The following is a 23,063-nucleotide window of genomic DNA, read 5'->3' as shown; positions in this document are numbered from 1 at the left end:
CAACAAGCAACAAAAAGCCAAAGGAGAAGAGCAGAACAGAGTGTGGGTTTTGACTTAAGATGTCAAGCTCTCCTTAAATCTTTATTTCATTTTACTGCATTGAGTGGCTGTGCTCATGTTGAAGTCATGGAGGTAGGGGCAGTGAGGAACAGTCATAAAAATAAAAAACATTAAAACAGCTGCACACAGAGAACGGATATCCAAGTGTCCCAAAGCAAGCATTGGCAATGCTAAAGGAAGATATTAGAATTTATGTTGAAGAATCACTTTTTCTCAAGATACAGAAGGAAGTAACCTTCTTTGAAGTATCATAAATTTTAAATGCTCTTCATTTGAAAGCATTTTAAAAACCAGTTTCTTATTATCTGTGTTCTTAGTAAAATTCTGCTATACTTTTAGCTTCAGCAATACTCAAAGCAGATATACTCTTGAGGTATTATATGCTTTTAATTTTCCTGGACTGATTTTTGGTTCCCCAGGTTTGAATACTAGATACAAGCAAGATACAAACCAACTTCTTATCTGTCAACAAGTTGCATCTTGAATTCTACTATTCAAATTTTTTTGCATTTCATGCATATTGCTCATTTATTTTGTTTCATGTCAAAAGAAACAGGAACTCTTAATCATACTTTCAAATATCTAATTCCTTATTTCTCTACATTTCTGTTTAACTACGTGGTATTTCAGAAATATAAAGTAGCAATGTAAGAATAATCTCAACTGTAAATATGTGATAAATTATAAGGCCTAACTCAACTACTGTGGAGTATAATGGGGCAAGAACTGTAATATTAATGTTCTGAAGACTATACTTTTAGTCTCACTACTGTAAAATTTTAATTAAAAACTGTTATTAAAAGTCTCAGACATTGAACTCCCACACTATCACTCAGCCACGCACACACAAACAACAGACCACTTTACTACTTACCATTTGAGACCTATTTTTTGGGCAGCCATTGATGTCTTCAATCTTTTCATTTGCTGAAAATCAAAAAATAAGAGGCAATAAGGCAAAAAAACTAAACCAAGGGCATTTATTCCAGTGATTTCCTGAGCACTTGCTGCCAGCTCGGTAAAGGGGTTTTGGATTGTAGCTGTCCAGTCCAAGTGAACGTGTGAAACACTGAGAGCCACAAAAAGAAAAAAAAAGCAGCTGGAGGTCTCTACTGGGTCATGCCTCCAGAGACAGCTGGGGCAGAAGCCAACTGCTCTGACAACTTCTTGTATGGTGACAGGGAATTCCTTTAAACTACAAAAAAGATGTAAGCTCTGGAAGCTGAGTCACTGCTGGGTGGCAAAGCGAGCACTACATACAGAGATGTTAGCATGGCAGTTGTTTTTGCTTGGAGAGTAAATACAGGTTTTAAATCCAAATGGGAAATTTATGATCAATAACTCTAACAATTTTTTTTTTCCTTTTGTAAAGCACAAACCATGAAACAACTTTTCAAGATTCTTGACCATGGCTTACACGCTACCCCAACCTGCAGAAGAACACAGTTTCCAGCTTTAAGGTCAGCGTGAAATAATTAAATCCCTGAGGTGGATAATGTTTGCCTCAGAGTCTGAGTTTGCTCAGTTTCAGCTTTCAGCCTTGGATGCTGACATGACTGTGTTTGAGTCTGAAGAACCAGTTACAACCAAAGTTCAGTTTCCCACAGTTTTTTCACTGTAATAAAGGCAGGTGCTCACATCCCATTTGATTCATGCATTAAAGCCGTATTTTGTAGCAGTCCCATGTATTCTCAGGACACCAGTCAGAACTCCATCACTCCATCCCACCTCATGGCTTCCCTCAGTTAGGAGGATTGCATCTGGCACGATATTCCAGTAGCAGTCATAGCCATGAGAAACAAAGCAGTAAGACAACTTCACTCTTGCCTGGTAGGTCCCATTTTACACATCCATGTCACAGTACACCTTTATCCCACAGCAATGCAACTAAAAACTGATGCTAATCTGGAAGAGACTGCAGCTAAATCCACAGTGCACTCCCCAGAGTGGTCCATCAGCCTCTACACGTGAAGAGCACACATTGCTTCCAGGAATGCCATCTCGGATTTGGTCATACAGAAACAAAGATGAATTCATTAAATCCCATTTTCCAAGTCCTGGGCACCCATCTTGTAATATTCACTATCTCTCACTTTAGTACCATGCAGTATCTCCATCAACTAAATTTATAACACTTTTAAAAATTGAGAGCTGTATTACTATAAATTGGCACTATTATAATTACTTGAAAGGAGACTAATGAACTTATGAATGAGCTGTCTATTGTTTGGAACACATCTACAGAGATATCTCCAAGTAGCCTCCAAGTGTACCTGCATTCATGGGTTTCAATACAGCTACTATGTTTATATGGCACTACTAAGGCATATATTACTTACACACTCTTTTACAGGCTCATAAATTTTGAACTGAAATGAACCAGGATGCTGTGAATACATTTTAATTGACTTGCAAATAGCTGCTTTTACACATAGCACACCATAACATTAAAAAACCCCCTTTCCTGCACTGCATATCAAAGCTTTCTTACTGTGTAGTTAGGAAAAAAGCTTGGATTTTTCAGGCTACAGATAAAACTGCTTCTGGGTGTGAAAGCCCTCCCCATCTTTGTGACAATGAGATGCAGCTGCCTAAAGCCATACACAGCAGATACAAATTACTTTTCTTCACTGTTAATTTGGAGGATTAAATTGAGAATGTTTAAATATGACCTTTCTTTCACATGAAAAATGTTCCTTGAAAAAGAAATTCTTCCCCTCATACCTCAACTTTGAAACCTTGCAGACCTTATCTTAAATATTAGCCAAAAGGCAGCTATAAAATGACCAAAAAAAAAAAAAAAAACCAAAAGTGATCAAAGCAATAATTGGTTATGTATTTTAGAAGGAATAATTTGAATTTCATAAGGGTTTTCACAAGTCAATACTCAAAGAAATACATTTAAATATTTGGTAGAAATAGCCAAGTCCACATTTTGACGGTGGTATTCTTGCACACATATTCTTCTTACAACAGTGTTAAGGCAGGATAGCTAGATAGGCATGAAAGGAATCAACACCTAACTGCTCCTGGGTTTCCAACAATCTTTCCTATTAAAGGAAACGGATATAGGACAGAGCACTGTTCACAGTGAATACCTGTCAACACACCACCAATTAATTCATGGCCTGTTTTTACACCTCTGTAACTGCACAGCAGGTCTACAATGCTACAGAGATATAATGTTGCTCTCCAACAGAGAGACAAAATCTTTTTTAACATATCCCAGCAGAATCTTCCAGAAGCACTGGAAGATGCTTCACAGGGTCATTTCAGAACAGGGCTTGCAGATCCATACCTTAGAGGCAGGAACTAGCTCCCTTACAGCATCTCAAACACACACAAATATGCAGGCACTGATGTCCTGTTCATTCATTGCTGGCTTCTTAATTTGCATCTCAAATCTGTCAGCCTGCTCCTAACAATGGTTGTCCTAATTCCCATTATCGGGCTTTCCCATTCCATCAATCTCCACCGGCCCATGCGTGTGTTTTGTGGCATCCCCAGGACCAGATGGATGAGCCTCTGAAGGAACTAATGAAGGATCCAGGCCCAAGGGAAGAGGGACAATGCGCAGCTCTACACGGAGAAAATTGTTCAGAACTTTCATTGTCTAAAAACACTAATGCACTAATTTAAGAGAACCAAAGGCTTTGGATAAAATAACTGAGCCTGCACTTGACATTCATCCTATTGTGATTTTCCTCATCTGAAAACTCATTATGAAAGATTTCTTTTCCTGCCACATAAAAATTACACTCCTTCTCCTTTCCCAGCTGTATACATGGATCTCCCAAATCCAACTGGAGGCAGGAGGTTCAATACAGGAGGCAATATCATTGTGAATTATATTCAGACCAGTACCCAGGAGGTATTAGGAATAGTGAAGGCTAACAGCATCCTAGCAGGAAAAAAAATCTCATGAGTTGTTTTTTTTAACATTCAGCCATGTGGAGTAATACTGCTGTGTCAGGGGATTTTATCAGCAACATCCAATATTTTTCCACTATGCTTAAAGACAAGGCTTTTTCAAATTAATCAGCAAAGTCTCTGAAGGAAAATGATCTACATAATTCCATGCAGTTTGATAGATTCCCCCCCCACACACTGTGTTTGTGTAGAAGATAAAAGCAGGGATTGTCTGAGCGAGCTGGTGGATACTTGGCACAAACACAGAAAGTCACTCACCTACAACCTGGATTATTTCAGCTAGCAGGACTCCATCAGTCACATCTTGCTGTAGATCCTTTATCAATCTCTTGTGACCAGATTTTGCTAGATAGTGATTAGCCCAATCTGTATAAATCTGTTAGGAGACAGACAAACAAAAATGAACTGTTACTCATAACACAACCTGAAAAACGAGAATTCTTTGTTTCTCTCGGCATCCGAAAGGCTGATTTCAGATCACTGCTTTTTTTTTACTCTTTGAAACAAGTCAACAGCATTAAAATTCAAGGCCTTGCGCAGATCAAGTGTTCAGCTTACTGCAGTATGGATTTTTCTATTCAGCAACCTGACATCAAAGCTCATGGCAGTTGATAGCAAACTCCTGAACATGTTACAGCTTGAATGGACCATCAGGAGGTCAGCGGAATATTCTACAGCAGCAGCGTGTGCAAGGGACTTCAGTTTCCACCCAAGCACTTTTTTTTTGCATTTTCCCTTTGACATTTTTTCTTCATACCTGTTACTGAGAAAGTTTTAAAGGCTCTTCTCCCAAAAAACACTTCAGATAGGTATTAGCCATATAGCAGCTTCATTGTGAGGAAACTCCTTTATTGTATTACCAAAGAAATCTTTAAAGGTCCTAAATATCCAACAATTCTAACAAATTCTATCTCACAGGTTAAACAGGCCTATTAAATTGCTTTTAATCTGTTATGAAAACTTCCGGCTGTTGGGATTTATTTCACAATGTATTACCTGAAAACTAAGCACAACAAGCAGCCAAAAATCTCTCTTTAATTTGCACTAAGTACTGCTCATCATATGCCAGCATGACTTCTTCAAGTTCGCAGAAAACTTATAAAAATTTTTCATGCTAGGTTATCAAAAAGAAGCTAAATTGCTTCATTGGAAATTTCTGCTTATGAATTAAACAACAGTATTCTTTACATAGGACAATATTCAAAATTAAGATTTCTTTAAAATTACCTATTATGTTCCAAAGAAATAGGGTAAAAACAATAAATATCAGGATTTTACCTTTTAAATATCTAAATATTAATGTTCACCCCTACCCTCAAGAGTGTCTAGAATATTGGAAACACATTCACCCCAGTCCAGTCTATCAGTAAGCAGGTGTAGATTCAACGTGCTTCCTAGAACATGAGCCATCCCAACCCTCCACAGACCCTACAAGCGGATGACAAATGCCTCAACACCAGTGTGAGAGTCACTGTCCCAGAGGGAACAAGAGCATCCAGTGCCCAGAAGGCCAGGGAAAGCCCTCCCTGTGCACTGCCCAGGAAATACTGCTTTCCTTCACAGCTACTGATAGATGGAAAGACAAGAGCCCAAGGAGAGGGGTGGCTCTCCAGGTTGAACAACTCCAGCTTTAGGAGAGGCGCTGCAGCCCTCTGATCATCTTCATGGACCTCCTCTGCACTTGCTCCAGTAGATCCACATCCTTCTTACCCTGGGGGCCCCAGGGCTGGTCAGCACAGATCCTCTCAATTACTGACCCACAGCTACTCGTTTCAGAAGCATCTCAAGCCTTGCATTTCCAACGTGGTGAGGATGTCCTCCTTCATGGCAATCAAAAGCCAACTGCCAAGTCTAGGGGGCAAGTATTTGCCACAAGACAGAGGAACCTGGATATAATACACGGATTGTAATTTCACATTCCTCTTGCACTTGATGCTTCAATGTTAATGTGATAAAAAGAAGAACAGAGGTTTTGACTAGAGCTACTTTTGTTGCAAAGTCTTCATTTGTATTTTTTTTAAAACCTGTAAAACACAACTGGTAGCAGCCATGAACAAATCACTTAATATCTGACAGATATGCCCCTATTTTCCACCATTTATCCACTTCCTACGCCAACAGCATCATGGACTTGAACAGAAAAACACACTGGAACACCTCCGTGACAAAAAAGCCCCACAGAACTGAAAAACATCTCAATGAAATAAAGGCTGAGTACATGAGTGATTTCCCCAGCTGACCAATAAAAGCGGCAAAGAACCCACGCTGCACAAACCAGACATTGTGTTCCTTTAGCTCCTTTTACAAGAAAACATTTTCCATAACAGGAAAACACTTTAAAAGATTCAACGACTTCAAGGAACTAGGATTGACTTAACCTACTTTTCTGCCACATGGTTTTAGCTTTCTTATCTAGGAGTGAAGACATACGAGGAAACAGGTTGTAAACTATTTACTTTGCAAGTGCAAGGGTCCACCCCCCCCACGCCATCCCTGCAATTCAGCTGACAAGGAACTTAAAAAACACAATAACCACGTTTCCTTTAATGAGAGGGCTGTGATGAATGTCCTAATTTATCACTGAAGGACTTTCAGAAAATTTAAGGTTATACTTTGATGCATCAGTTCCATCCTGGATCACTTCCATGATGCAGATGATCATGCAGTCAGACAAATCCTTGGATCAGCCCTAGAGTAAAAACAGGAGCAGATCTCTCCTGGCAGAGCCTGAAATCACAGCAACAGCAAGACCTTGAGAGCTAGTTAGGATTGATTTTTAAGTCAAATAACAGCGTGAGAATGCATGGCTGGCGTTGCAAAACTGCTATCCTGTACCTGCTTCCTACTGCCCTAATTCCTGTTGCACCCAGGAACACTAGATCTTACATGCATACCCTGGAAATAAACAGAACTGCATCAAAGAAATCCCTCAACTCCCTTAAATCCTCCTGGTAAAGGAGACAGCTTGAAAAACCCCAAATACCTGCTGTCTGATTCACTGCCTATGATAACACATAAAGAAACTCCCTCTGACAGCAAATTATTCTTGTAAACCCCACTTTGGGTGCTGAAGTCAGCCTGTGTTTGGTATCAGAAATACAAGCAAAGCTTTTATGCTTATTATTAAATGCATACCAGTATGGAGGAAATATTTGTTTCTGGGGTATTTAAGGGTGTGGAATATTATTTAATTCCACTACTTGATGAGGAAAGCACTTCACAGGAAAACACAGATATAATAAACCTGTGCTTCTCTTAAAAATGTTACTGTACAACAATATCTTGCAATATGCATAACATGCAAATTATTATTTCTTAACTGACTGGGCTGTATATTTACAAGCTCTGAAGCATTCTTAGGGATGCAGTATTACCCAGGCTTATTGTCGTAGCTCCTCATGGTCACCACTGATTTTTATGGCATGTATTAAGCAAATCATTGAAACTTTCCAGGATGTTTTCAAAACCTGTTTGTTGCAAGTCTTTGTAATGTACTACACAAATAGACTTCTAATGTTTCTTTTCCTTTTCCATACAAACAAGTGAAAAAAAATGTAATTGCACAATGGCTGCTATTTCTAGACACATGAAATACATTTCAAAGCACACAGTGTTTTCAAATGTTCAAACCCAGGCAAATAATTGGAAAAACAATAATAAAAGAAAACACTGCTGAGAAACTTTCAATTTTCCTATCTCTGCACATCCATTATGAGTGCTCTTCAGGTATTTTTAGCAAATGGGTACGAAGTCACATTTCAATATTCATATGAAAATTACCACTCTAATTAAAATATAAAAATCTTGTGATATGAAATATTCAACCCACTACAACCCAGGAGATATTGCCTTATTCTACACACCAGCACAGGCTTTTAAAACTTTTCAGTGATTCCACACAGTATGAAAATCACTGGAGGCAGCTTCATTACTCTAGCTACAAAAATCCAGTGAACATGGTGATTTGGGCATTATCACCAAAAGCAGGTCTTTGTGTCCAAGTCAGGCTAATGTTTAACTCGGGTCTAAGTCCCAGCTTTTGTTAAAGGTGGACTCAGCTGTTTGGTAGCTTTTTTTCTCTGTAGTGTATGATCTTAGGAATCCAATCATCTGGGAACAAATTAAAAACATATGTGAAAGACTTTTTTTCTTCTCTCTTTTTCTCTCCCCCTTTGATCCACCAGATTTGAATTAAGAGTGTTACAGTTAAGTATCAATTTTGGAAATATTCAGTACATTATGAGTCACAGCTGAAACACTAAAAAGTAGTGCAAAAAACAGTGAGGTCTGGAGAAAAAAAGAATCCAAATTCGAAAGATTTTGAAAGCTGTCTGTAAAGAAAAAGGCCTGAACACTGTCTTCCATCAATAAGATTGAAGAATTTTGAAATTCAGTGAGGTTTCTCCCCACTCCCCTTTCCTTAGCCTCACACCTACTTCTTTAAAGCACATTTCGGATGAGAGAGGAATCTTGCTTTCCAGCTAGGAGACCCCTGAAATTTCCTGGCACTCGAAGCCTCTTGTAACATTTCTGGCTGTACTGAGAGAACACATCCACCACAGCCCAGCACACCTCAGCCCACCTGCCCTGCATCTGAACACTGCATCAGTACAAAAGGTGCCTTTTGCAGAATTGGTTGTTTGTTCAAGCCCACACAGCCACCCCCAAACACTTGAAGAAGGCTGGGGAGCAGAAGTGACCAGCAAAACCAGGATACAGACCATGAATAAAGTCATGGGAGCAATGAATCCAGGAAGATCCTTTAGAGACCCAGTATATCTGTGGGACTGCAATTAGGTTAAGGTGTCAGGTATTATCATGCACTCCAGGGTCTCCTTTAAATGGAAACTACCTGATGCTTTTGCCTCTGAGTCAGTATTCTGAAATACACTCATGAAAAGGAAAGGATTCACATGAAAGTACTTGAAAAGAGTGTCTCTCTTCTACTGAAGTAGAAAATATGCCTGAATCTCTTCCTTTTACTCATTTCCACACACACACACACACACACACACACAAAATCTAATTATAATCAACGCCCAAGTAAATTTTCAAATCTTTCTTTCCTTTTCCCTTACCATGTCAGTTCTGAACTAATCAGACTCCGATTGTTTTCTCCAAATAATTACCATGAATCAGGCTCTCATGAATTTGGTAACAGCTGAAGAACATCTTTTTGACATCATGGAGCATAATTAGAGCAGAGCAAGGCTTTTTTCATGATTGAATAGCAGGGTTAGTCACATCGATGAACTCCCATTCCAGAACAGCCACTACAATGCAGTGCCTGTGCTGCTGCTAACCACACCACACTGCCTGCTGAAGTTCACAGGGAAAACAAAAACCACTCCAAAACCTAAAAATAGCCATCCCATACTGAGATGATCCAAAGGGGAATGCCTGCAGCCCTTACAACACTACGGGGTTTTGGAAAAGCCCACGAGATACTCACTGCTGCCCAATGTCATGGGGCTTGCACATGTGGAGTCACGAAATCCCAATTTTTGACCGGTAACACTAATTGCAGTCCCATGCTGATCCATGCTACAGTCCAACAGAGTGATCTCATTAACAGATACCACACTGCAAAGCTCAGAGCTGAACAGCTAAAGCCAAAGGTTTAGCTGAAGAACTCATCCCTCTGAAGCATCTCTGGCTCCAAGGGAGCACAGGAAGGATAATGGCTATTTTGAAAGTGCACAGAGATTATAGCCCTGACAATATTTCGCTGAGTTACTGCCAAAAGGACAACAAGGAAGCACGTGGTGAAAAAAAATTTAAAATCAAGTTTAACAGCATTTGTCACAGACCCTTTTTGAAAGATTTCTTACAATTTGTGGCCTTAGTTGCCCCTACATGCTTCTTGAATCCTACAGAAGTCTCTATCATACATCTGTACCATGACACAAATCATAGCACAAGGATAGTGCTGACTCTTCCAGAATGAATGAAGCTTTGCACTGCTATCCAAAAAGACTGCTTCGTGGTTTATTCCCCCAATACAAGTTCTAACAAAACAAAACAAAACAAAACAAAACAAAACAAAACAAAGGCTTAAAAAGCAGGCCAGAGGACAGATAACGTGTGCCCACATGTCTCTGTGATAATTTAAAGGTATTAGTGGGCTTTGAGCAAAGAGTTCTGTCTGCTCCTTCTCTTTAAGGATACAGCTGAGGGTATGTGGACAGTAGAAGCCAAAGCAAATATATAGGGTCCTTAGGGGTGCCCTTGAGCCCCCAGTGATCCCAGCTCAGAAGGAAAGGAGGCAAGCAGTGAATCACTTCTCTCTACTCCAAGACACTGGAAACATCCTAAAAGCCAGGATGGGGGCCTGGAGCTTTGTCTACTGAATCCTACCGAGCACCTTGGCACCAAAGCCAGCAAATAAAGGGAGGAAACCACCAGAAACTCCAAAGACTGAAGCAGTGATGGGCTGAATTGCAAGTGGATTCCTTCCAGCGGGCAGGTGAGACAGCAAAATTACCTTCCTGGAATGTCACTGTACGGAGAACAGGCCAGGTTGGATGGGCTTTGAGCAACCTGGTCTAGAGGAAGGTGGGTGCCCCTGCCCATGGCAGGGGGTTGGAATGAGATAATCTTTAAGGTCCCTTCCAATCCAAACCACGCTCTGGTTCTATGATTTGCAATCCCCTAAAAACAGCTGTCACACACATATGCACATATACCTACTAATTAACGTCTAATGTGATGCCAGTACTCTCCATTACCTAAAGGGCTGGAACTTCTGAATTATCATCAACTACTGAGAACTGAGCTGTAACCATCTGTAATTCCCATTTGGTTCCCACATTTCTGGGGAAACAGAGGTAACTCTGGTTCTTTTTTTCATTTCTTAAGGCAACTCAACCAAATTATTTATTCTACTCAGATGTGCAAGTGTTTGTTGCAACTGCTTTGAATTATTACTCAGTTGGTGGGGGATATTCTTCTGAATATTACATTTTACTGGACACTTGTGTATATTAATTAGCCTTTGAAAGTTAAATAGAGAAATGGGTAATTTAAACACCACTGGGACTATTTCTTTCTCTCTCTTTAAAGCCTTATTCCCAACTGAGGGGGGCTTTTCTCATGCATATGACTACTATTCAAAAGCAATGGGCTGGCTCACAGCACACAGAGCCAAGCATATGTGTCAATTTTAGGAGGCTTGCAACCTTTCCAGGAATAGAGCCTTGGACTGTCCACACTTCAGAGCAGGCACTGAGTTTGTTTAGAGCAAATCTTTGATGGATACTAAACAAGCATCATGCTTTCAATTGCCCAGCTGGCACCTTTCCTACTCTTACCCTACTGAATATTTTACTATATTTAATATAAAAGAGGAGAAGAGAGAGAATTCCTTTTTCCCCCCGCCCCGTTGTAAAGTTTCTGAACCCTGTTACTGACAGGTGCTGCCTACACAGAGGGCTCAATATTCCTCACCAGAGGAGCATTTTGCTCTGCACCAGCCTCGAAGGTGAAGCAAGGACAGTGATTGTGCTGGCATCCGGCACGCTGCGCTCTCAATGCTCCCATTATCCACATTTGCCATATACAAACCCCTGTCAAGCTGGAGCCACACACCACGGCCAAGCAGGTGGCCGCTCTCTTGTTCCCCCTTGCAAAAAACCCCATGAAGTCCTGAATAAAATGAGATTGCATTCACACCTGCACCGATTCCTTTGCATATCCCAAAGTGAAATAGTTTAGTTTGCTGAGCTGATCAGCAAAACCCATTCCAAGTCACATTTGGCCACAGTGAAACAATTGAATTCATCTCACGCCAACAAATTATAATCTACCTCAGAGAACAAAAGCAACAAATGCACTATTTTTTTTCAGTGTTTTCTAAAAAGTCACCTGAAGTGCACAGCAAGTTATTTTCAAATATCACAGTTCTCATACACAAGACAAACCCATTTACATCTACTACCACGCACAAATAGCGACAGAAAAGGGCTTATCTGGAAAGGTGATACATATCTACTCCAAAGAGAAACCACAGAAAATCCTAAGAAGCTGCAGAAGAAAGGGAAAAAAAAAACAAAAAACCAAAACAAACCCAATACTTCTAAGGCTGAAGTTAGTTACTGTTCAACAGCACCAGTGCCATGATCGAGGAGCCAAGAGCTGCTTACTGTTTTATAATGGTCACAGGAAAATTTACTTCTCCCACGAACAGGGACCTGGAAGGTCATACTACTTATTGGCATATTTAACGTGAATATATTCTGCTTGAGTCCAGCTTGCTCTTCCTTCTCAAGGGGTCCACAGTTAAATGATTATATATATGCTGGCATGTGAAGCTTGGGTGGTTAATTTTAGCCGAAGACACGCATGCACAGTGCTCAGATTTCTGACACAGTCACACTTTACAACTCCCACTCCTCCTGCAGCTCTTCCCTTACACCCCCACTGCTCCCTTCTCTTACTACTGTCTCTAACACAGAGTTCCAATGTTTGGCATCAATTTCAAACAGGATCAGTATATTTTATCTTATCAAAGCTATTTATAGCAAGAATAAAGTTCAGCAGGTCTTTTGTGTTGGACACCATAGGCATGAAAAGAATAATTAAAGAAATTGTTGGGGTTTTGTTTGACTATTTGTTTTGTTGTTGTTTTGGGTTTTTTGGGGTTTTTTACACAATCAGGAGACTTTCCACCTATTATAGAGACAACTCTCTTCATGTAAATGATCCTAACATCTATGGAAATTTATGCTCTGAAAGGAAACCCAAGATTTTGCACAACAAAAAACGCCAGGTACACCCGTTTTTATAACTTTGGAGCATTCACAATATTTGAACGTTTTGTCTCACAAACACAAGCTAAAAAGCATCAGGCTGAATGAGACCTGGAATGGACACACATAGCCTGGTGCAGCAAGGGCTGCCTGCCCTCTGGCAAGACCCCACCATGTGCAAGTCAGCCCTAATTCCATGGTCTGACCACTGTTGCTAGCATTCCTTAAAAATACAGAGAATTGGCACTTGTAAGATGCTTGGCTGGAATTCTTTATATTAAAAAGAAATAACACAGCCGATGTTGCCAAGGTGAGAAGCAAAGGCTGCTTCACCTCCCCTGTTGCCAAGCTGAAGGATAGATGGCTGACATTTTCACTGTTGATTTTTCAAAAGGCACACTCCTGCCAGAGTCAAATCCGTGCGGCTCTTTCAACTGCTCCATGAAAAGCAAACAGCCTGGGAGCCACAGTGTCTCCACATCAGCTCTCCCCCCAGCAAAGCCCCCTCACCCTGGCAGAGGTGGGTGTTTGTTTTGGGGAGGGGGAGGACGAGCGGGGCTTTGATGGAGTTTGAGGAGAACGCGATGCACTGTGACACGAAGTAGCTGCTTTACCCAAACAGCTCAGAGGACCGAGGCTCTGATGTGCTCAGGACTGTGCTGGGAGCTCTGCTAATGCACCAGCCTGAGTGTGAGAAGTGGGGAAGTTTGCACGTGTTTCCTCCACCACTGAAGTTTCCTGACCACTGAAGATGGGAGAAGGATCTAACTCCAGGCTGCTACAGCCTTAGAGGTTCTGTTATAAGCACCCAACACTCAGTGGGATCAGTTCCCAAGCCACCATGTAGCCTTGGCACACTTGGTTTGTGACAGTAAGCAAGTCTTCTAAACTTCTCTAATAAAGACAGACTCATTTTCTCTGTTTGGAAAAGGTATGAGAGACTGTTCCAAACAGCTGCTGTAATTTCATTGGTATTTTTCACCTGGGGTCACAAATCTGTGTGTTTGCAGTATCATCTCCTCTGGGCAGAAAGCCATGGCCGCAGGAGGGATCAAAACAGATGAACTATCACTGCTGGATTGGACTCTGAGAAACAAAGGGCAAGGAAAAGGTTCCAAAAGATAATAATCTGAAGAGGGCTGGAAATGGAACTCAATTTGCCATGCAGCATTTTAAGCACAAACTCACTCCTCTATTCCATTTTCTCTTGATTGCTTAGAGGATTAATTCATCAAAACAACATTCACAACTGTGAAGCAACTCCAAGTAAAAGTATAATTGGTTTCTAAGGCACATGATACTAAACCCTTTCAACTGCTAGCAGTGAATGAAGATGAAAGTTATCTGATCCAAACAGTGAGGCCAGGAAACATTGCAAAAGCTTTTCTTAATTTTTAACAAAATCAGTTTGCTGTGGGGATTAGGGAATTACAGAAATTGGCCTTGGTCTCACACCAAAACCCTAGCCCTCTTTTAGCCAAGAAGGACCAGCCAACATTCCCTTTTGGGTCTGCTCAGTGCTTGATGGACAAAAATGAGACTTCAAATCCAGGGACTGGGTAGGCTCAGTCCATATCAACACTGAAGTCACCAGCCAAACATCCTCCTCTCCCGTGAACACAGTGTCTAATGCCACTGAAAAAAGATTGAGTCATCTGCACTACCTTCCTCACTCTGTAAAATGTAATTCAGTTCAGTGTCCAAGGCTTTTCACAAGAGGCAATGCCTCTGAAGCTGCCAGAAGCTGGTGAGAGGCAGCGCTCTCCGACACTTGGAACGACATAAAGCAACAGGCAACCAACACATGGATGAGAAATCACTGCAACTGAGTTAGGAAGGCCAACAACCTATTCATCTGCCAAGCAAGATCAATGCAGAATCTGGAGATGGGAGGAATGAAGAAAGGAGGAAACAAGACCCAAACTTGAGCAAGGACTTGACCATAAGATTTTTTCAAGCACGTACTCAAGTCTCAGTTGCTGAGCTCACATTTAACTCCTCTGATCAGGAATTATGAAGTTGGTAGTTAAAGAATTACATATTAATTCCATTATTTCTAAAGCTTATTGATCGTAAGAGTAAGAATAAGAAGGAGCCAATTCCCTTTCCAAAGACTTTTTGTATATTCTACCCATATTTCTAATGCTCCTCCTGCTCTTGGGCACTGTCAGAAATGGGACAGTTGGCTAGACAAATCTTAGGTGTGACCTACTTTTGGAAGGCCTATTTTTATTTTAAGCTGCATTTTAAGATAGTGAATAATATTTTGTGACAGCTGAGCATTAATTTGTGTGGCAAAGACTCCATCCCAAAGACGCACAAAAAGACTAAGAATCTCAGAAGGATACAGCATCTTCCATTAGAGCCACATTATCCCAAGAGCTCATCTTCCTCCTAGCCACCAAAATAAACAATCCTTCAGAAAATTTCAGTTACTTTTTAAAAACCTAAACGAGTGCCATCTCTCCACTATTTTTAAAATCTGGTCCTCACCTTTCAGTAGGGAAAAAGGAAATACTTGTATATATTTGTATCAACATACAGATGGGGGGATGCAGCCCACACAGGTGTCTGGCCCTAAATGTTTTGTTAATGAGATCTTGGAAGTAAAATTCTTGCATTTGAATATACCAACAACCATTTATGCATAGGTGGAAGCATTTTTGGTTTTGTTATGTTATTCACTATATTGCCACACAGCCCAGAAATCAGGCTACAGCAAAAAGCTTTCTGCATAGCTGGGACCATGAGGGGTTTGCCATATTTTACAGGAAATAAGGTCATCTTTATAAATTGTTCCTGCTAAGCGCTTATAACACAAGTTGTTTCTTTTTTTCCTTCCCCAAACAAAAAAATAAAGTGCTGAATTAATTTCCACAAACATAACAAACCTAATCTAATGGTCTGCAGTTGGCCATCTGTTTCACAGATACAAATCTAACTGAATCTTCTACTGGCTGATAACTTTCTAAATTAGATTAAATTGTCAATGCTGACCCTGCTTCCAGCTTAGTTCCTCCTGCTTCCATTTAAAAGGCTGGGAGTGCTTTCTGCATCATGATCTATATGCCAATTAGGTAGAAGAAAATTGGCAATAGTTAAAGCTACACATTTGGCACTAGATCAGATTTAAAGGGACAGAGAAGGGCAGTGTCCCCAGTTATGATGCAGACTAAGGGAATATAGGAAAAAAAGCTCTAGAGCACAGATGTTGTAGAAAAAATTTTAGTTCCCCCTTCTCCACTACAGTCTGTGTCACAAAGACCTTTTCAGTGAAATGTACTTGTATATTTATAAATAATTAAGAAATACCCCTCCTAATGGGAGAGAGCAAACTTCTGTACCTAAGTTTAGCTTAGCACTACATTAAAAAAGTAGTAATTTTATCCCTAAAGGCGACGTACAGACAGGCTGGCCAAGACCTCAGTTACCAATTCGCTGTCTTTGGCATGAAGAATGATCCCCTGCATGATACAAGAGGAAAATTCTGCTTCTTCATTTCCCACTGACCTTATGCCTTGCTGGGGAAGGAGGGGGGGGGGATGCTACTTCTATCAGAGCCAGCTGGTGTGGGCACTGCTGCAGGCAGGATGCTCATAGACTCAGTAAACCACTGGCCTGATCTCTGATGGCAAATCCTATGCTCCTAATTAGAGAGGTTCACTAAAGTGACACCAGCCTGTACTTTCATGGATCTGGTAATCAAAATCAATGTTGTGGGGTTTTGCTAAAAATTCTGATACTGAACTTTTAACACCTCCTTCTACATTGAAAAAAAAAAAAATCCAGTAAAGTAAAACTTACAGCAGACTAGGATTAATAATTTAAAAGTATATTTTATGGTTGATCAAGAAATGACAGTATATGCACAATTCCCACAAGTACAGGAGGTTTGGGCATCTCTGTCTGGGAGTCTCCTCACACAGTCATCGGCCACTTAAAGGCCTCCAGTACCTTCCTGAAAAAATCATTCAAGCAAAAGGAACAACTTTTGCACTGCTCCTGAAGCTTTCTTGAGAAATATATATATAGCACAGTCCTTTAATAGAACTGTCATAAGGCAGATCAACTGTAGGTTTCATCTATTTCCTGCAGTAAGAGTTTTAACATAAAGATATTTAATGGGAATTTCCAAGTCTTGAACAGCATGACCTACACCAGGCTAAGACTATTACCAGTTCCTTGTGATTTTTCTTCATACATCCCTTTTTAAAATGCAGGTGGTTGAAATACTTCTATTATTATTAATAGTCCTTCAACAATTACATGTCAGGAAGGAGGTTGATCAAAAGACCTACAAGCTCTGGAAAATTCCAAAAGCACAAGGCAATGACAGCAGCCTATCCTCACTGGGGCTTCCATCACTCAAATTCCAATGTAATTTTACACACACCTACACAATCCCTTTCTCTGTTTGACATCCTGCATTTAGTTTTCCATTTAGTCCTGCTTTTCTGCTTTTGCCTCAATACCTACACCTAGGAAAGTGTTACTCCAGCAAACTTATGTTGCTAAAATTAGCTGAGTAAAAGGTTTAGTGAGAAGAAAAACTATATGGAATTTACAGGTAGTAAACTCCTGCAACTAATCCTTGTGGTCATTTTACTGGGATCCAGAGAAATCAAACATTTGACATCAAACTTTTTTTTTTTTTTTTTAACTTGGTAAATGCTTATTTTTCCTTCAGATGAGAACATTCACTTTGATCCATGCTATTAGATGTGGTCAAATGTTCCCACAGGATGCAGATGAAAGCCCATCTATGTATGAAACTAAGCATGGTTTAAAGTAACATCAGATAAGAGCAGTGGCTTAGCTGCAGATAAAATCAGAGCAATTTACTGGTAATCATTCGGAGGACAGAGCCTACCGGCACAGAAACATCAGTGGGACATCAGCAACATCAGTTATTCTTTTCTGCCTGGAGCAAGGGTTGGAGGAATGCAGAACAAAGAGCATGTTGCCAGTTTAAAAAAAGAAGAAGAAGGGAAAAAAAGTGACTTATGCACCCATATAAAAATTTTGATTCAGAAATTAACCACTGATACGAGGAGAGGAAAAAAAGAAAAAAGAGCTATCAGGACTGGCTGCCCATTTTCCTGATCAAACAACTGATATTTACGGCATTCCTTGCCCAGTTCTCTGTTAACTACAGTTCAAGCTGTACAACCTTGAAGCTTTAGAAATGGGCAAAAAAAAAGGGAAAACAAGAAAATTGCAACAGCTGATGTAGCACTACATTAAGATTTTAGGTTACAGGCCATTTTTTGCAAAAGACAGGTTAAGAGAATCATCTAAAAGTTGAAATTGTAATAAATTAATTAGGCTGTGAGCAAATGGTTGAGTTGTGAATTAAAACTAAAACTACTATTAGAACGAAGTGAAAGAAAAAGCAGTTCACCACTTGGATTTGGGGTTGGTTGTTTGTTTGTGTTTTTTCTGGTTTTGTGGGTGGTTTTTTTTGTTTGGTTTTGTTGTTTTTTGAACAGTGGCAATTCTGTTGCTGAATTTCCTACTACTGTAATTTTTGCAGCGTTTGTTTTATACTTTTGGCAACACTTTCATTGAAAATTTTGTTTATGCAATCCCACAATGATTGGAGGTTACGAATTACTCGTTTTTATCTCTACAAATAACCTTCCCAGATACCTCCAGCAGGTTTTCTCCTGAGCCATCACTGCTGGATTCTTGAAGAGCAAGACTGCTTGGCATTAGCCTTTCACCTGTGGCTGCATCTGGCACTAGAACACGCACAGCAGCCTCAGCAAAATGACAAATCCTTCCAAGGAATACAGGCTGGTCATGCCCTGTGAACATCAGGAGGACAGATCCAGGCAGCTGACAATTAGTGAGTGGTTCTGGGCCCGTTCCATCGCTCTCAAACATGGACATCATGTTAAGGAGGTGAGTGACACTTCCAGGCATGAATCAAAGGAGTGCAGGCTTGTCCCCACCAGAGTGACTCTGACACAAAGGCCAATAAAGAGAAAACATCTTACTGAACTATATTGGAGCTGGCAAAGGCAGCAGCTGCTCTGCTCCACAGGGCAAATTTATATCTACAGTAGGCGTTGGGAAAAATGAACCCTTACGGAAATTACTGCCAACTCATCCACTCTCGCCGCAACGCTATCTGAGAGATCCCCAAGAAGAAACCAAGCAAATCAGAGCACAATTTAGCTGTTAAAACATGAGAAGTCCACAGGTTCATTCAGAATGACATGCAGAGGTATTTCTGAAGAGAGCATAAAAACACCAGGAACTAACATTTCCCAGCACACACTGTAAAGAATACTAATAAGTTGGAACAGTAATGCCTTCAAAAGATACAGATCTCTCTCCTATGATTCAGAAGCTCCTAGAGGATTTGAACGATGGATATTTTGGCATGAGGTCCTCAAACCTCATTTTATTAGTGCATAAGGGAAAAATGTACTACTACTACTACTACTACTACAACTACAACACAGTTGGCCAAAGAAATAATTATTGAGCATGAACCAGCTTAAGCTACTGGTAAAAATCAGGATTACTTGAAAAATGAGCAATCTTAGATACTGAGATATTGTGATTGCACAAAAACAAACAAGCAAAAAACCTCAAGAGTCTGTGTGGTATAAAACATAGCATGGAATACTGCTGATGTTTGTATCCTGCATCAGACCTGACCATTGACTAAGGGACAAAGTCTGTGCAGTTCTGTATGCTGACATTTGTCCAGTGTTTTGCAAATCACTAATGCAGAAAGCAAGCTCTCAGCAATAAGTTCTGAACTGAGCATTTACAGACAATACAGCTGCATTTAGCACATCTGTTCCTGTATTCCTACACCATCCATTTTTCCTTTTTTTGGTATAACTAGTAGTAAATAGCACGTTAAAGTATTCTGATAGTCTAAATGTGTTTTTGTAGTGTTTTAAACACTTGTGTCTATTTAGTGTGACTCTTTATGTTTACTCTTTATATAAACCAGGATGTGACATGCTTGGGGTAAGGGATAAGGGTAAGGGAGGGCTTTGCACACTCTTCATGGACACCTGCTCTGCACCGACAACATTTTTGTTCTCCCATTTCTCTGCAGATGCTTGTCTCAAAAAGCAAATAACCCAAAGATCAGATTAACAGCCTGATACTTCCAAGAGGGCAGCTAAGATTGGCAGGCCTCATAAAAGTACTGAGTAGCCCTGAGACCGGACTCCACCCCCAAGAAGGATTAAACACAATTAGCATCAGGAAAGCAGATGTCTAACAAAGTAATAAACCATAACTTTTACACGAGGTTAAAAATTTCCCTCTCCTTTCCTGTATTCAACAAATGATCCATGGCTCCCAAATGTATCTCTTTGCTGCTTTACACCACCTTGAGACTCCCTTATTCTCTCATCAGTCAATTCATTGGCAATCACTTGTCAGCAAAAAAGAAAAAAACCAAAACAGCAAAAAACCTTGTTGAGCAAATGTCAGAGAACATTAAATTAACCAGTCAAAGATCAGCAATGAACAGCTGACACCAAATTGAACCCAACACATGGCCTCATTCACATTATTGTTAAACACACATAGTCAATCACTCTGCCTTCAAAATGACATCAAAGGATCTTTATTTTATGAAATAAAAATATTTGCTTGTGGATGAATAGTCAGCCTAACATTAAGTACATCATAAAAAGTAAGCTATTGCTTTCACACAGTTTGGATTAAAGGTACTGATTACCTCTGAGTACAAACTAAATTATTAAGCATTATTATTAAGCATTTTCTCTTCAGCTCAAAGAGACCCTCAGTGTATTTCTGTGTACTTCCATTTGTGTACAAAGTGTATAATCTTTCAGGAAGGCCTCCCAAGCACCCACTCAAGACTATTAAATTTCTTGCCTGCTTCGTGGAGCCACCACACACGCCCCAGGTACACCAAGGGAGGATGTGATCCCCAGTGCAAGGCAGCAAAGGCCCCACAGCTCATGGGAAGATTACCTGGGCACAGCAGAACAGGTAGGTCCCAAAATGACCCAACAATCAGCAGCATTTTTACACTTGCTTCTCCCAAAACAATGGTTTCAGCTTGTTCCATCAGCACCCAGCACATGCCATCCCCCAGCGCACACACACCTTCTTCAGCCTTGCTGTGGGCAGGAGTAGAAATGGGACTGGTCCAGCAAATGATGACTCCAGAATGGAAAAGTCCCATACCATGCAATATAAATGCATTAAAGGAAGTGAGAAACCCGAAGGCTTTCTCCCCTGGCAGCAAGGGCCATTCTGTGCTGGAGCTGTTAATCAGCTAAGGACAGGTTATATGGGGACAGAGATAGAACTGGATGTGGATGTGAGGGCAAGGAACCTGATTAAATACATCCATTCTCTCTCAGCAAAGGAAAAAGCCAACCAGGCAATATTTGCAGTATTTTAAACACAGGGTGTTGAAATGACAGGAAAAGAATCATATTTACAAGAGACTAAGGTGCCCAGAGTGGCAGGTGTATTTCCTTCTATTCCTTGAAAAGCACTTTTTCAGCACTGAGTAAATCTCATTACTTCTCCCTATGCCTGTCACCCCTCCCATTCCCTGTCTTATTTAGGTAATAATTCTTAGACATGTTTATACTAGACACCTCCAGGACAGGAGCTGCCACTTTAAGTTTCAGCAGCACCTCATACAACTTGGCTGTGATCCCAGTAAATTAAAATAGGGAACCTACTCAAGATTTAAATAAAGTTTTTCAAAAGGGCACAAATTTGCCTCCTAAATCCATATTTAGTCATGGAAACGTTTTTACAGAAGGCCAGAACAGACTAATTGCTCCCCACAGACATCTCATCCTCATAAATTTCAGTATCCTGTATTGCAGACCCTCTCCTAATGAATATTTTCCACTGCAATGTCTTAAACCAAAATCAAACAACAAATATTTCTACCTTCTGAATACTAAGGCATGTATCACAGGAGAACAAAGTAGCACCTGCATGGTTTTGGAAGCCTCTGCCAAAACCAAGCCAAAGTCAGGAAAGCCTTTGAAAGTGCTGGTCTTTCCACATGCCCTGTATTGAATCCACTGGTGTCAAATTCTGATCCCAGGTTATTTACCTGCATTTTGGTCATTAAAAAAAAATAAAAATAAAAAGACCTCTAAAGATTTCTTAAAAAAGGAAACAGCCTGTGTGGCAAATCTCTGAATGCAGAGCAGAGAAGAGAAAATCAGCTTGCCTTCTTGCCTTACAATGCCCAACTGTTTCACAGGTGATCATTATCACATTCCAGTTCGGGCACAAGGCTGAGATGCCAGAGCAGTGACACCACTCCACCACTTGACACCGAATACTCAGGAGAGCTCTAGAAGCTCTCTAGTGCTTCATTGCAAAAGCTACAGATATAAGAAGATATACAACTATTGTTTAGTTCAGAACACCCGTTAAACCATTCCACACCAAAATCACTCTCTCTCCTTCACTTTCACAGTACTCGCCCTGACAAAAGTTACGTAGGGTCATGACTCTTAGACAACAAGATTAGGATCATTATAATAAAATTAGTAACTGCACAGATAATCTATAAGGAATTTACGTTTGTCATTTCAAAATGAAAAAGCAGATCCACGATGACAATAAACAAGAGTATTTGAAGCAAGACTTTTCAGACAGAAAGGTAACACAGAAAACACCTGAGCAGTCACAGCCTCACCATGACGGCCCTAATCATGAACTACCTGCTAATAAAAGAAGGCAAGTTCTGGTTGCATGAGAGACTTAATGCTTACTCACGTGCAAAATTTTTTAATTAAAGACATATTAAAACCCTTGTACAACATACAATGACCTGGTAAGACTTCACCTGAAAGATCTGGTACAGTTCTTGCCACCTGTGTTCAAGAAGGAGGAGTTCAGACTAGAAATGGTACAGAAAATGACCCAGGAAATTTGGAGAAAGTCTTGCAAAAGAAAACTCTTAGAATTTGGTTTATTTGAACTTCACAGAACACTGGGGAGGAGGAGCAGAGCAGCCAACAGACAGACATGCTGGCAACAACCCCCCAAAAGCACTCGAACAGGCTGTGAGTCAGAGCAGATGAGGCTGGAGCAGAATTCAGGGACATCTTTCCACCAAGAACAAGAGAAAGAAAGCCAAGTGGTATTCAGATTTTATACTCATGGAAAGGGTGAAATTGTTACATTAATCAGTTCACTGTAACAGTAAAGTCTGACATTGATTAAAACAATAAACCCTCTACCTCACAAGCTATTAAATACCATCTGCATCTATGCCTCTGTGCTCCACAGTAAGAGCAAGACTTAGCACAAAACCACACGCAACTGGGAGTAAAAAAATAG

General features: G+C 40.3%; 1 protein-coding gene across 13 annotated transcripts in view; it reads right to left on the bottom strand.

The window, feature by feature from the left end:
* Nucleotides 1-23,063, bottom strand: part of NAV2 (neuron navigator 2) — a 371,496-nt gene that overhangs the window by 142,638 nt on the left and 205,795 nt on the right. For all 13 annotated transcript variants that reach the window (XM_069016444.1, XM_069016446.1, XM_069016442.1 and 10 more), the window contains 2 exons: nt 4,249-4,366; nt 935-987 (listed from right to left, as the gene is read on the bottom strand). In XM_069016444.1, coding sequence (XP_068872545.1) covers nt 935-987; nt 4,249-4,366 — 171 coding nt within the window. The remainder of the gene's footprint in view (nt 1-934; nt 988-4,248; nt 4,367-23,063) is intronic.

This window comes from Aphelocoma coerulescens, chromosome 5 (assembly GCF_041296385.1).
Source record: "Aphelocoma coerulescens isolate FSJ_1873_10779 chromosome 5, UR_Acoe_1.0, whole genome shotgun sequence".
Lineage (NCBI taxonomy): Eukaryota > Metazoa > Chordata > Aves > Passeriformes > Corvidae > Aphelocoma > Aphelocoma coerulescens.
This window is presented reverse-complemented; position numbering and strand designations above follow the sequence as displayed.